The sequence below is a fragment of the Castor canadensis genome, chromosome X, assembly GCF_047511655.1.
Source record: "Castor canadensis chromosome X, mCasCan1.hap1v2, whole genome shotgun sequence".
Lineage (NCBI taxonomy): Eukaryota > Metazoa > Chordata > Mammalia > Rodentia > Castoridae > Castor > Castor canadensis.
Genome location: NC_133405.1, coordinates 18047492 through 18063225, shown reverse-complemented (window position 1 = coordinate 18063225; position 15734 = coordinate 18047492). Strand labels below are relative to the sequence as shown.

Below are 15734 nucleotides of genomic sequence, written 5' to 3'. Positions count from 1 at the left end.
CCAGTCCTCCCTTTTCATAGACATATAATTGAAAGTTCTCTTGTACTGGGAGACCCAGGACAGGAGCTGTTATAAGAGCCTTTTTTAACCTGTGGAATGCATTTTCTGACTTCTCATCCCACTCAATAAAGAGCTGGGTTTCCTTCTGTGCTTCCTTAAGGATTTGATATAAGGGCCTGGCTAGGTCTGCATAGCCCAGGATCCAAATTCTACAGTATCCTGTGACCCCTCCCAAAAAAGGCCCTCAATTGCTTTAGAGTTTTAGGTAGAGGAAACGTCAGGATTGGATGGATTCTGTCTTCTCCTAGAGACCTCATTTCTTTCTCCAGGACAGGATCTAAATATGTAACCCTAGACTGACACAATTGGGCTTTTGCTTTAGAGATTTTATAACCTCTATCTGCTAAGAAGTTTAGTAAGGACTCAGTGGCTCCTGAAATGACAGGCTCATTTGGTGCACAGAGCAGGAGGTCATCTACATATTGTAGCAGAGTAGCTTGTGGATATTGCCATTCTGCCAAGTCATGGGTTAGAGTTAACCCAAAGAGGTGGGGGCTGTCTCCGAATCCCTTGGGGAGGACAGTCCATGTGACCTGTCCAGACTTTCTTGTGGGGTCCTCAAAGGCAAAGATAGGTTGGCTTTTAGGGTGTAAGGGAATGCAAAAGAAGGCATCTTTTAAATTGAGGACAGAGTAGTGAGCAGTACCTGGAGATATTTGGGTTAAAAGCTTATAGGGATTTGGAACTACAGGGTGGAGAGGCACTACTGCTTCGTTGATCAGGCGGAGATCCTGGACTAGCCTCCATTTGTTAGGTCCCTTCCTGACACCGAGAATCGGAGTATTATATGGGCTGGAAGCGTTCTATTAGCAGTCCCTGTCTCTTTAAGTCTTTGGTTATGGGAATTACCCCTCCTTAACTTCTGGCTTTAAAGGATATTGTTTTTGATGGGGAAACCAGGAGGGGTCCTTGAGATGAATTAGGGCTGGGGCAGCTGTTCGTGCCCGTCCCACAGTGTGTCCATCCATCCACACTGTGGGGTCTACCTGTTCCTCTATTGGGGCAAGCAAAAGTACTCTCCTGGGGGTAAAATAGCTGTACCCCCAATTTAGATAGAAGGTCTCTCCCTTGCAGAGGAGTAGGGGTTTCTGGGACAATTAAAAAGGAGTGACAGACTGTTGGGGATATACCCAAAAGACTGTGACACAGGTTACTCCAGAGGCACCTGCACGCCCATGTTTATGGCAGCGCTATTCACAATAGCCAAGTTATGGAACCAGCCAAGATGCCCCACGACTGACGAACGGATCAAGAAAATGTGGTATCTATACACAATGGAATTTTATGCAGCCATGAAGAAGAATAAAATGTTATCATTCGCTGGTAAATGGATGGAATTGGAGAACATCATTCTGAGTGAGGATAGCCTGGCCCAAAAGACCAAAAATCGTATGTTCTCCCTCATATGTGGACATTAGTTCAACGGCAAACACAACAATGGGATTAGACTATGAAATGAGTGAGTGAGCATTGCAGATACATGAAATATATATGATGAGAACTTGGCAATTGTAAACAGACAGAATATCAGTGATTTATCTGTTTGTTTTATTTTATTTAGTGGAGAGGGGGCAAGTATATAGGTGAGTTGGAGGCAAACTAAGGACACTTTTGTAGTGTATTGTTCGCTCTGGGATCATCCAGTTCACACAACACTGAAGTATATCAGTGCTTGTTGACGCTCGAGACAAGACAATACATAAGCTATGGATAATATCATGGGCCAACACACTACCAAAATAAAGAAATAAGAACAAAGCAAAGCTAAACAAAATAAACAAAAACACTGATACCCTTGTGAACAATATTTTAAAACATTCAATGTCAAATATTCAAATTTCTATTGTTAATGGCAAACATTATAGTAAATTGTTTCAAACAAAATTAAGACAAGATTTCACTATCAAAATAGTTATTGGATTTCTAAAAGTGTCTTTGAAAGTATTTTCCTTTTTATCTCTTTGTTTTTCTCTCAATTTGTTTGTCCTATATTGAATCCATGTCCTCAGTTTTGCTTTTTTAATGTACCCAAATATTCTTTTCCTCTATTAACTGTATTTCCTGGTAATAGCTAACTGCATTAATTCTTATTTGATTTATGCCTTCTTAGTAAATATTGTGTTTAGTAGGCAGGTACTCTACCACTCTAACAGCCAATTTTGTATTTGTTATTCTTTTAAATAGGCCCTTAATTTATGAGTGGGCCAGCCTGGACTGAAATCATCCTATTTTTGCCTTCCTGAGTAACTGGGATGATAAGCACATACAACCCTGCCTAAGTATACTGACTGGCTCAGATGGGATCTCAAAAAGTTTTTACTGGGACTGACCTCAAACCGTTATCCTCCCAAAGAGCTGGAATTACAGACTTGAGCCACTAAGCCCAACCTATATTTTCTTTAATATGTACATATTTTTATGTACTGTCCTTTTGGATTAGGTTCCTAAAACAATTGAAACATTTAACTTTTGCCATCTAAATTAAAATAAGAAAGTAAAAATAATACAGAAAGAGTTTTAATTGGCATAATTTCAAAATTTAGGATTCACTGTATCTGGAGTTTCTTAGATCATTCTTCATAAGTTAGATTATTGAAAAATTACTTATGTCACTTTTTTTGCAAATCTACTATAATAGTGTATGGAAGGTTCTTATAATTTTTTTTTCACTGTTAATTTTATTTACTCCAATTGTATTTGTGTGTGCTTCATTTCTTTCTCTCCCTTTTTTAGGCATATTGGTAAAGTTAGCATACAATAATATATTATTGGGTGTTTTACTTAATGCAAAATAGTCAAAGTAATGCAGTTCTTTTTAATAAAATTTTTATTAGACTATATTCTTTATATGGGGGGATTTGAAGTGACAATTCCAATCAGACTTATATTGTACATTATTTATATTTCCTTCAGCCCCTAGCCTTCTTTCCACCCCATTTAAAGCAATTGCAAGAGGTTTTTGTTATTATTTTATTTTATTTTTTTCTTTTATTATTCATATGTGCATACAAGGCTTGGGTCATTTCTCCCCCCTGCCCCCACCCCCTCCCTTACTACCCACTCCACCCCCTCCCATTTCCCCCCACCCCCTCAATACCCAGCAGAAACTATTTTGCCCTTATTTCTAATTTTGTTGTAGGGAGAGTATAAGCCATAATAGGAAGGAACAAGGGTTTTTGCTGGTTGAGATAAGGATAGCTATACAGGGCATTGACTCACATTGATTTCCTGTGTGTGTGTGTTACCTTCTAGGTTAATTCTTTTTAATCTAACCTTTTCTTCAAGAGGTTTTTTAGTTCTATTTCATATACTTATATGTAGTCTATCCACCATATACTTATACATGTTCCTATATATAGAGAGAATATATAAGAATATATACTTAATATCCTTCATTCACCCCCCCCACACTAATACCTTCCCCCTCTGAATACACTGTGTTTATTTTACAGTACTGTTTTTTGTAATTAATATTTAGTTGATGTTCCAATATCTATCCACTGTGGGTGTGCTTTACTCTGGGCTCTTTAATCCTTTCCATTGCTCTCCCTTACACTTTACTTCCTTCCCCAGATTTTCAACAGATTTCAATACACATTCTCTGTCCTCTACTTTCATATCTTATGATATGCAACATTACTGATGTTCTGTCATTCTCTTTTCCTTTCCCTCTTTCCCAGAGTTTCATAGAGAAGTTACACTGTTACAAAGATGTTCTACTTCTGAGTTTATACATGAGAAGCTTGTTTTTGTATATAGGTTTAATCTTTGGATCTATCTTCCACGTGTTACAGAAAACAAGCAACTTTTGTATTTCTGATCCTGGCTAACTTCACTTACCATGATGTCCTCCAGTTGCATCCATTTACCTTCAAACACCATGCCATTATTCCTTTTGGCTGAGTAATGCTCCATTGTGTATATAAACCTCAATTTCATGATCCATTCATCAGTTGTAGGGTACCTGGGTTATTTCCAGCACTTAGCAATTATGAATAGTGCTGTGATGAACATCGGTGTACAGGTGTCTCTACTATATCCTGTCTTATGTTCTTTTGGGTAGATGTCCAGGAACAGTAGCACTGGTATCTCTAGCTGTTTGAGGAATCTCCAGACTGCTTTCCCTAATGGACTAATATACTAATTTGCATTCCCAGCAGCAGTGTATAATGGATCCTATTTTATCACATCCTTGACAGCATTTGTTGTTGTTACTACCCGTGATTATAGCCATTCCAACTTTGGTGAGATGAAATCAAAGTGTTGTTTTGATTTGCATTTCTTTTATAACCAGGGAAATTGAACACTTCATATATTTACTGGCCATTTGTACCTCTCCTTTGAGAATTTACTGTTTAATTCACATGTCCATTTCTTCATTTGGTGTTGGTTCTTTCATTCGGAGTTTTTTAGTTCCCTGTAGATTCTGGATATTAGTCTGTTATCAGATGAACAGCTGACAAAGATTTTGTCCTATTCTGGGGCTGTCTCTTGAGTCTGATGACTGTTTTCTCTTGGATGCTGAGCCTTTTGAGTTCTGTTTAGGAAGTCTTTCCCTATACCTATCTATTCCAGTGTATTTCCTATTGTTTCTTGGAGTTGTTTCAAATTTTTAGGTCATTTATTAAGGTTTTTGATCCAGGTTGAGTTGATTTTGGTACAGGGTGGAGGATAGGGATTTAGTTTCACTCTTTTACATGTGGATATCCAGTTTTCCTTGCAGCATTTGCTAAAAAGGCTGTCTTTTCTCCATTGTGTGTTTTGGGTTTGTTTGTTGAAGATCAGTAGGTTCTGGGTATGTAGGCTTCTGTCTGGGTCTTCTATTCTAATCCATTGATCTTTCTGTCTGATTTTGTGCCAATACCATGCTGTTTTTATTGTTATGGTTCTGTAGTATACTTTGAAGTCTGGTATTGTGATGCCTCCAGCATTGGATTTTTTGCTCGGAAGTGTTTTGTTTATTTGAGGTCTTTTGTGTATCCATATGTATTTCATGATTATTTATTCTATTTCTGTGCAGAATGTCATTTGTAGGATTGCAGTGAAAATGTAGATTGCTTTTGGTACAATGGCCATTTTTCACAATGTTGATTCTACCAATCCAAGAACATGGAAGTTCTTTCCATCTTCTGATGTCTTCTTCAGTGATTTATAGTTTTCATTGAAAAGGTCTTTGGTTGCTTTTATTAGATTTATGTTTTTGAGGCTGTAATAAATGGTATTGTTTCCCTGATTCCTTTTTCAGTCTGTACATTGTTGTTTAGAAAAGCTACTGATTTCTGTATGTTAATTTTGTATCCTGCTACTTTGCTGAAAGAGTTTATGATTTCTAGTAGTTTTTTGATCATGTTTTTGGGGTCTTTTAGGTATATTGTCTACAAATAGGGATAGTTTGACTTCTTCCTTCCCTATTTTAATTCCTTTTATTTCTTGCTCTTGTCTTATTGATCTAGCTAGAAATTCCACAAAACTGTATTGAATTGGAGTGGAGACAGCAGACAGCCCTGTCTCTCAATTCTTTTTAAGCATATTTTTATAGTTTTGTCATGTTGCTCTAAAACAGGATTACATATTAATTTCAAGTTATGCCTATGTTAAGGTAATTATAATATCTATACTCTTTTGAGGCCTGAGCTATATTTTAAGTATTGCCCTGACGGTGTGCTGGACATTATTTAACAACAAAATACTTTGATAGAAATGATCATTATCTTCTTCTTGCTGATTGCATAAATTTCAGTACTTAGGGAATTTAACCATCTTTACATACTTAATAAATTTTGGACCTTAGAGTTGGGTGTGATATCTTATGCCTATAAGCAGTGCTACTCAGGAAGTGGGATCAGGAGGATCATGATCCAAGAGACATCATGTCAAAAACTGAAGTCCTCTTTGAAAAATAACTTCAAAAATGGCTGTGTTTGTCACTTGAGTTTTATAGTGCATGTCTAGCAAGTACAAGTCCCTGAGTTCAAACACCAGTGTTCTCCCCACTTTTGTGAAGCTACCAGTATTTTTGATGGAAGCCTGTTTCTCTATTGTGTTAATGACAATATTCATTATAATGTTTCATAGTCATTAATGCTTCTAATGAAGAGATAATCTATGATTAAATCTTGCTCAAAACAGTGAGGTTAGCCAGGCTCAGAAACCAAAAATCATATGTTCTCCCTCATATGCAGGCTTTAGATCTAGTGCAAATGCAGCAATGCGGGTGGACTTGGGTCACATGATAAGGGGAGAGCACACACAGGAGGTATGAGGACAGGTAAGAAACACAAAACATGATAGTATTTGATGTCCTCACTGCAGAGGAACTACTACAGAAATTTTAAAGCGACAGAAGTCAATATGAGAAGGGGATCAGGAACTAGAAAAAAGGACAGTTAGAGATGAACCAACTTAGAATGTAACACATTTGTACACGGAAGCAATGCTAGGAATCTCTCTGTATAGCTATCCTTATCTCAACTAGCAAAAACTCTTTGTCTTTCTTATCATTGCTTATGTTTTCTCTTCAACAAAATTAGAGATAAGGGCAGAAGAGTTTCTGCCTGGAAGTGTGGAGGCATGGGGGGCAGAGGGAAGGGGCAGAAGATATTGGGGAGAAATGACCCAAACAAGGTATGCACATATGAATAAATGAGAAATAAATAACAAAAATCTTGCTCAAAACACATCTCAGAAAATTATTACCATATGTCTTCATAAAAGTTGGTTTTCTTTAGTAATGAATGTTATGAAAAGACACATTTTAAAAAAAATTACAGCTCTCCTGTCAATACATTACTGGAAACTGTGGGCAAATTTCAGTTTTGTACATTATGTTCCTTTTGCCCAAAATGTGTGTAATAAAATAAAGGTGCCATATGAGTCACAAAAACTTTGTTGGTAGATAATATATTTAGATAATTCAAATAAGTGGTTGACACTAATATTATTTAGAAAGTAGTGGTATGTAAATATTTTTCTTTTAACCATCAAAATACATCCTCAATCCTACAATATATTAATTCCATGACTGTTTTTCCTATGATATCCTCTGACTGGCTCATGCAATTGTCAATTCATGATAACATACCATTCTATCATTTATAATATAGTTATTACCTTTTCAAAAATCATTAATAAAGGTAATTTCCTTCAAGGAATATTAACTAAAACAAGTCACAAATTTTACCTGTTCAAAATGAAAGAGAAGAGATGATATATACTTACAGAGCCTTACCCAAATTAATGTCTATCTTGTAAGAATGTGGCAAGTATGAGGATAAAATACTCAGAAAAATATTAAGAATTTTAACTGTCAATTTAAACACAATTTTCCATAAATTATATAAATATATAAAAATCTATTTTGGGTATGTGGTTTCACTGATGGATTATTCTCCTGAAGAAAGAATATTGCAAGGAAAGCTTAAGATATCAAAGAAGACATACTTGGTAATATATTGCTTATCATGGTCAGAATGTATAGGGTATAAAAAGAAGTATGGGAAACATAGATAGGGAGGATAGCGGTTTAAGGCCAGCCCTGTCAAAAACTTAGTAAGACCCCAATCTCACCAAGGAGCCAGGCAGGGTGTTGTGCCCGGGTGATCCTTGACATGTGGGAGACACAGGTAGGATGATCACAGGTGTTTTGCCTCTAGCAAAAAGCAAGACCCTGCCTGGAAAATAACTAAAAGCCAAAAATGGTTGGAGATGTGATTCAAGTGAGAGAGCCCCTTGTCTTGGAAGTTCACAGCTTTGAGTTCAACCTCTGTATTGCCGAAAAACAAAAAAAGGAGTGGAGAGTAATTTGTTAGAATATGATATTAGGCACTGAAAATGATGGTTTGTATCATAAAGGAACACTTTTCAAATAAGAAAAAGTAATGTGATAGATAATACAAAAATATTTATCATGAATGAAAATGTACTTTTTACCGAATAGAGTTTTATTTACTTAACGGTACAATTTTTTATACAAAAACTCAGGAGAATTTGTCTTCTATAACTCTGTTCTTATCAATTTTGAAAGTTTGGATCAGATACTACATCAATCTATTGAATAAAAAATTGAGAATTAAATTTTCAAGATACAGAAGCTTTGGATCTGTAACTTCCTTTTTTAAATGTCTTTCCTAATTTTTATTTATTGTTTTATTTGTATACCTCTTACAAGTTTATTTATTGCTTATTTTTTCCCTTGCAAATTAAAAATAGTGCCGTTTGGAGACATGTGGGCATACCATATCGTTAACATTTGGAAGGGGGAGACAAATTGTGGATTATCACTTAAACTTGATTAAAACACAATTGTAATGAAGTAAAGCAAAGAAATTGGAGAATCCGTTCTGTTCATCTACCTTACCTTTTGCATTGTACGATCAGTATTGCACCTCTAAATTAATTTTTGGGTCACCCCTTCACTTTAGGACCTTCCATATTCCCTACTTCCTCTGCAGCGCTTCAACCATCACATCCGGGTCCCCCAGCCCCTTATATTACTTGCCTGCGCAGTTGCCGTGGACCATTAGGATAGCTCACATCGCTGGGCAATGCTAACACAAGAGCAGAAAGCCAGGAGAGGGTAAGGAAGTTCCAAATTTAAGTACGAAAGTGAGTTTGAGTGACAGAAGAGACAACACAAAGCTAAATCATTTCGTTTAATGAGAAATACCCGAATTTTGATTTTTCTCTCAGGATTTAATTGGAAAATTTTAAATGTACGAGTAAATTGTACATTGTGTATGTGTGTATATATATATATATACAAATGTGTATATTTAATTAAATATTGTATATGTAATGTATGTAATGGGGATGTGTAAAGCCGTGTGTATGGGAAGGAGCTAGGGTTCGTTATGCTAAAAATACCCTTTATGTAGGGACCCTTAGAAAGTAAAGCCGGCAAAGAACCCGGATTTTGTTCTTGAGTACGGGGATGGGTTTAAAGTTTGTGGAGTCTGGGAAGGGAAAAAAGGTTGAAAACCTTTTTGTTGGAGTGAAAATCAGTCGTATTACTATTTTAACTCCTTACCCCTCCTGTGGTGGTTCACCTTTATTTTTTTTCCTTTGTTATATTTGGACAAGCAGTCTAGTCCTGGATTGATTGTTGGACGTATTGCCGGGAGCCATTTTGTTTCACTTACGCTTTTTTTTTCTTTTCCGGGACAACATAGAGTCACAATAGAAAAACAAAGGCAGGATATTCTGTCACTACAATTAAAAACTTGTCCTGTTACTCCAAGAGCAAAATCCTTACCTGCTTGTCTGAAATAACAAAACTTTAGGTATTTGTTATAATTTCTGTCAGTTACTTTAAACATTGTGGCCGAAGTTTACTTTTGCCTCATAAAGGCTACAATTTTCATTGCTTTTAGCAGTTAGCATTTTAAGTATGTAAACGTTTGGCAAACACAATTTTAAGCTGAGAGTATTACATATGTAATCATGATAAGGGGAAAAACTGGAAAATACGTAGCATTTTGTAAATGAATTTGTACATTTTGTAAAAATAATTGGGTTCAAAAAATGAATTTTTAAAATAACTTTTAACATATTTTTAGGTGAAAACCGACCGCTTTGAAAACTCAGATGACCATAAGTAATTCGTATTGCTTATTTTATATTGCTAAAACAATACATATGAAATGTTTTCACTTTGAAAATATAATTATGTGAGGAATGGATATGTTATTTAGCTTTACTCATTCCACTATAATATTGTGAACCATAAAGATGTATCATTTTTCAATGTAAATTTTTAAAAGTTACAACCTGAATATTCAACTCAAAAGGATTACAATAGTATTTTCCATTTCTTTTTTTTTTTTGTGGTACTGGGGCTTGAACTCAGGGCCTTTACTGTTAGTCACTCCACCAGCCCTTTTTTGTGATGGATATTTTCCAGATAGGATCTCATGAACTATTTGCTTGGGCTGGCCTCAAATGACAATCCTCCTTATCTCTCCCTCCTGAGTAGACAGAATTACAGGTATGAGCCACAGGCACAGGGCCCATTTCATTTTACAACCGAGTTTTTTTTTTAATCTGATACATATAGAAACCAGAACTTTGGCCTAATATGTCATTGCTACTTTTTGCCTTATGTATTAAAAGGTTTCAGTTTTTAGAAGTAAAAAACATTATCAGTCTATTTACAGTACTTTTCTTGAATTTTAAATGTAGTGTAAAAATTGGAACCATTTGGCCCACTTAACAGCAAAATGATGCAAGTTGTTCGGCCTGGAAAACTCTTCATAGGAGGCCTCAATGCAGAGACCAATGCAAAGTCTATTGAAGCAGTGTTTGGAAAATTTGGACACATACTAGAAGGTAATTGAAGTTAAGAATCAATCTATGTATCGTTCAAAGTAAATATAAACTATAAAAATGTCTTTTTATTGAAACTTTACATGACTAGGACTGTCATTTTCTGGGTTTAACATTTCCTTATTTTTACAAAAGCACTGATGCATGGGATGGGTAAAGTGTTGCCCTAAGCATCTCTTACTACTGAAGATAAAAACAATTAATATGCTGTGGGTGTTGGTGTGAAATGTGGTGAGAAAGGCTAACTGTGAAGTCTTTTACATATAATATTGAGAATACTAATATAATATGAAACAAAATTTTAGATTACATTTAAGATGATTTTTAAATGGTTGATGATAATGCTGTGTTTGTTGTATGAGAGCTTTGTGACAGATTGTTTAAGGACTGACAATTTTGTTGAATGGAAGTTTAACCTTTATGTTTACATAATTTAAAAGTTTACATGTATTACAGTTCTATTGATGAAGCATCGAGAAACGAAGAAGTCTAGAGGCTTTGCTTTTATTACTTTTGAAAGCCCTGCAGATGCTAAGGTAGCCAAAGAAATGAATGGAAAGGTAGGAATCTTTAAATAATAATCTAGATCTGTTCAGCAAGTAAAAGTATTTATAGATCTTTCCCATTTTTCTCCAGTGTTGCTTTTTCTTTTGGCAATAATGGGGATTGAACTAAGGGCCTTGTACTTTTTAAGTAGAGCTCTGCATCTTGAGCCCCTTTGTGAGCCCTTTTTGGTTGGTTATTTTTGAGATTAGTATTTCACTTTATGTCCAGACCAGCATGGACCATGATCCTCCTGTTAGTACTTGCACTTGTAGCTGGGATGACAGGCACCCACTACCACTGCACCCAGCCATTGGTTGAGATGTGGTCTTGTGGATTTTTACCCAGAATGGACTTAAACTGAGATCCTCCCAAGCTCTGTATACCAAGAAGCAGGGATTCAGGTTTGAGACACCATGCCTGGCCATTTTTCTACAAATTTTAAGTTGGCAAAATGCCATATAACTACAATTATTTACCCATGGTTCTTTTTTGTTACATAATCACTCAAAAATTGTTGGAAGGAGATTGAAACACCATATTAATTAACGTACATTATACTTAATTTTGTTAGTATTCCAGTGTAAATGTGACTAGGTTGTTAGCCTCCAAAAAACTGCTAAACTTTAGAAGAAAACCCCACAAGAATAGTAGAAGAAATAGGATAGTGTTTGCAAAAAAACCCAAAAAGTGCTATTTCAGTTCATGGAAGTATTTCTGTGGAATAAAAAGCCTAGAAAGACATACAAGAAGGAACAGTTAATTCCTACTTTTACAGGAATAATAGTTTTGATTCAAATTCCAAAAGATATAATGCATTTCATGCTCACTCTATCATATATTTGTTCATTGTTGAATTACCTTCAGCAAGTTTAAACTTTCTTTATTGTGATCCATGGATGCTAATTGCCTTTATTTCTGAAATGTAATGTTAAACTCTTGATACATGAACACAGTATTTTCTTCGTGTTTTACTTTCATGTTAAAGTTTTAAAGAAACTTAACAGTGAGATTTGGCTCACAGTTTCCATTAGGTATAAACACATGAAGAATAATTATTAGTAATCCAATTTCCCTCTAAAGTCTTCAGTTGAACTGATGATTTAATCAGTGCTTAATCACTGAACACTTTTATTATATAGAAAGATCAAGAAATTTTAACTGACTCCTGAATACTGAACCGACATAGCCACTCCAAATCTTCAGAAAACATTTAGGCCAGAAATAGCAAATGAAGCTCCACGGCTGGCCTATATGGCAGTAGATATTGGGAGAATATAAATATTTACCTGCGGTCTTAGTGAGGATTTGGTATGTTTCAAAAGTAATAAGCCAACAGAGTGGAACAGTTACCTGAATTAGGTTTTAAAAATCACTTTGACCTCCAGAAAAAGAAATCAATAGAAATTTATCATGAGATGATTTAGGACATTGACATATTTCTCAGAAATAAAAACAGGAAATACTGTATTAAAGAAGTACTTTGATAATTACACATATGTAAAACAAAAGGTGAAATGAGTCAGGCAGAAAATTCTAAATGAGACCAAGTAAAGATCCTACTTAAAGAAGTAAAATTATTAGAACTAGAGTAGGTAGTGAATAGGAAATCATACTGGGGGACTTCTCCTCTCTTAAATTTTAACATACAAATAGTGAAACAGAATGAATAGCATGAGGAATAATTTTGTGTAACTGTCTAAAATTTTATGTATGTAGCAGGTATATAAAGATTAAGATTTATGTATTATAAAATATATCACAGTGAGGTTTTAATTTTACTTTTAAATGTGAGAGACATTTCAAGAAATGGTAGTAATGCACATTTTGGTGCACAGTGGATTGTGAAGCACGTATTCATTTAAGAGGAAAGTGTTTACTTTTGGAAAAACCTAAAACTTGAGTGTTGTTGCAATAAAAATAGGAATATATTGAAGAATTTAAGTTAAATTCGATGGTATTGATGATGTACTTGATCTTTTTAGTGTTTGGATGGAAAAACAAAGTAGAGCAAGCCAAGAAGAAACCATCTTTTGAAAGTCATGGTAGGCACAAACTGCCACCTCTTTCAAGAACTAAAGTCTCCCAAAGAAGTCTGAGGTGTGGAAGAGGAGGAAGTGGTACACCAAGAGGTCGTTCTTCACGTGAAGGGTGCTTGGGTAATATCTTAAGATTCAAGGATGCAAACATAGGATCAAAAACCAGTAAGTTCACATAGTTAGAATTATTTCTGTTTACTTCCCTATAAGAAAAGGTTAATTTTATTGATAATAAAAATTATTTTTAAGTGCTGGAATTACAAGAATGATTGGTTTCTCTTAAATATTTTTAAAATCCTAATCACCTTGCAACAAAATAGTGTAAACTAAATACTGTTGTTGCTAGTAATATTACTTGCCTTTACTCATTCAACAAGTTTTGTGTGGAATTCATTATTATTATTTATTTATTTTTTTTGGTACTGGCTTTTCACTCAGGGCCTTCATCTTGAGCCACTTCACCAGCTCTATTTTTGTGAAGGGTTTTTTCTAGATAGGGTCTCTTAGAACTATTTGTCCGGACTGGCTTCGATCCACGATCCTTCTGATCTCTGCCTCCTGAATAAATAGGATTACAGGTCTGAGCCACCGGTGCCAAGCTGGAACTCATTTCTATTGCTCATACTTTTCAGTTTTTCACTTTGAGCCCAGAACTTCAAATGAGTTTCATCGTAAAATATTAACAGAAATTAAAAAGCACAGCAAAAATAAATAAAAGTCATTAACAATGCTCAAAGGTAAAGAAATAAATAATATTGTAGGGTGGCTCATGAAATACTTGTTTTTGTAAATGTGTGTGCAAACCTATTCCTATGTCATTTTGGTTACAATTTGTATATGAGCTTGAGGCTTGAAAATTTGCTTCCTGAGATTATCTAGAACTTCTCAAGAGTGTCTCTGATTCTGGAAGACAATTTAAAAAGTCACTATTTCATTAATACGCATCATTGTTGTAAGAATGAGAAGGGTGAGTCAGTAAAAACTGGTGTTAATGTACTATTTTCAGAGATGCCATTCTGTACTGGATAGGAAAAGGAATACAGTTTTATTTTTTAGAAGAAACTGTTGAAAATTATTTGAAACTTTTACTTGTAACCACTGTTAAACATTAGATCTAATTTTTAAGGGAATTTGTGTCAAATATTTAGCTGTTTTCATAATCAAATTTATAATTCAGTGGATGTAATTTTCTAAAGTAGAATTACAGAGTTGAAGACAATGAAAGTTGCCAATTAATATTCTGCCATATATGAGAATATAATCTTCCTAGGAAATTGGAATATAAATATGTTTCTAGTTATAAAAATTATTTTTCATTATTTAGCATATATTTCTTAAATGCTCTTAAAAGTTAACAGAACTTAAGTCAATTAGTATTATTGTATAAATTGTAAAAAGTGTAAGTCTGTTTTCACATTATACTGACAGTTCAGACTTCTAATGGAAATCTCCTTGAGTTTTGGATGATATTTGGGTGTAGGCTTGTGTATTTGGGGTTTTGTCAGTAGGATGTTTTAAAAAAAGATTGTTTGACACGACACTTACATAAAGAATGCTTAATTCTGTTTCTCCCAATACTTAACTGTTTTCACCTTACCTGGACTTTAACTATAATTAAATTACAAGGTTTAACTCCTACTTTACTCTCCAGTTCTCCCCACACCTCTTTCACACCAATACAAAATGAGTATTTTTGAGTACTTTTCTGAGTTTTACAAACTTACTTTTGAATTACACAAACATAAGTATTTGAATTTTATGATAAAACATACTTTTAAATCTGTCAGTTTTGACAAATACCTTATTCTTAGTACCAAAATATTTTAACAGCAATTTATAAGTATTAACTAAACATTGGCTATTAAAATATTGATACTACTTAACTAAGAATATTGTGTTTTCAATACAGATGATGGTGGATATACTCTTAATCTCAGAAGAAGAAGTCTGCTGTCTTTGAAACACTACATAAAGAAAAGCCGAAGCTGTGGGGGAGAGGCCCAGAGAGAGAATGGAAGGGAGATAGGTTGCTGTGAGGTGCTTAGAGTCCCCAGCAGACTTACTACAGACTTAGCAGGATAAATAAATAACTAAATAGATAGATAAATAGATAAGTGCCCCTGAACTGAGGAATGGATGGCGAAGGCTGGAATGTGACTGTGTTGCTAGGGAGAGGTGAGAAAGGGGAAACCGGAGCATGGGCAAGCAGGCTGCTGATTGGCTGGCGCCCGGAACGCGCAACAGGGCTAGAGCTTGGCAGGTAAGAGTTTCTTCAGTCAGTCGCTGGCCAGCCGGGGCAGCGACTGGGCCTGCTAAGAGTCGCTCTGCCTCGACTGAGGGTCCCAAGGCGGAGCGGCGGCGCCTGCGCGGTGCGGCCCCAGAGCCACCGGTGGTGGTTCCCAGCCTGGCTGTGAAGATGGCGGACCGCGCTGTCGCCAGCGCCAACGGCAGCTCATCCTTGCGGGGTACACAGGAACGAATGGGTAAGTGGGCCTGCGGCTCCCGAGGGGACTTGGGCCTTCGAGGGAGGCGGGGTTCCCACTGCCCCCGGGCCAGCTGGAGCAGCATGGCCGGCGTCAGAAAACTTTTCTCTGGAGTCGCCTTGGTCCTCCCTCATCCCGCGGGATTGTCCTGGGATGGGACAGTGGGGAGGTTGGGAGGGGGCGGGAGGGGAAACGGCCGGCCAGCGCTTCCAACGGCCAAACCGCCGATGCCGGTGGCCAAACTGTCCGTGCCAACGGCCAAACTGCCGATGCCAACGGGCGAACCCCC

At 36.0% G+C, this 15734-nt stretch overlaps 1 protein-coding gene across 7 annotated transcripts in view; it reads left to right on the top strand.

Annotated features, from left to right (window-relative positions):
• The window catches only part of LOC109675936 (uncharacterized), a 529573-nt gene that overhangs the window by 491427 nt on the left and 22412 nt on the right, over positions 1 to 15734 (top strand). For 3 of the 7 annotated variants that reach the window (XM_074063358.1, XM_074063362.1, XM_074063367.1), the window contains 5 exons: positions 8481 to 8635; positions 10237 to 10383; positions 10837 to 10940; positions 12909 to 13127; positions 14872 to 15445. In XM_074063358.1, coding sequence (XP_073919459.1) covers positions 15160 to 15445 — 286 coding nt within the window. In that variant the 5' untranslated portion in view covers positions 8481 to 8635; positions 10237 to 10383; positions 10837 to 10940; positions 12909 to 13127; positions 14872 to 15159. Of the gene's footprint in view, positions 1 to 8480; positions 8636 to 10236; positions 10384 to 10836; positions 10941 to 12908; positions 13128 to 14871; positions 15446 to 15734 lie in introns of those variants that run through there. The other 4 variants (XM_074063357.1, XM_074063356.1, XM_074063359.1 and 1 more) reach the window with 4 other exon arrangements.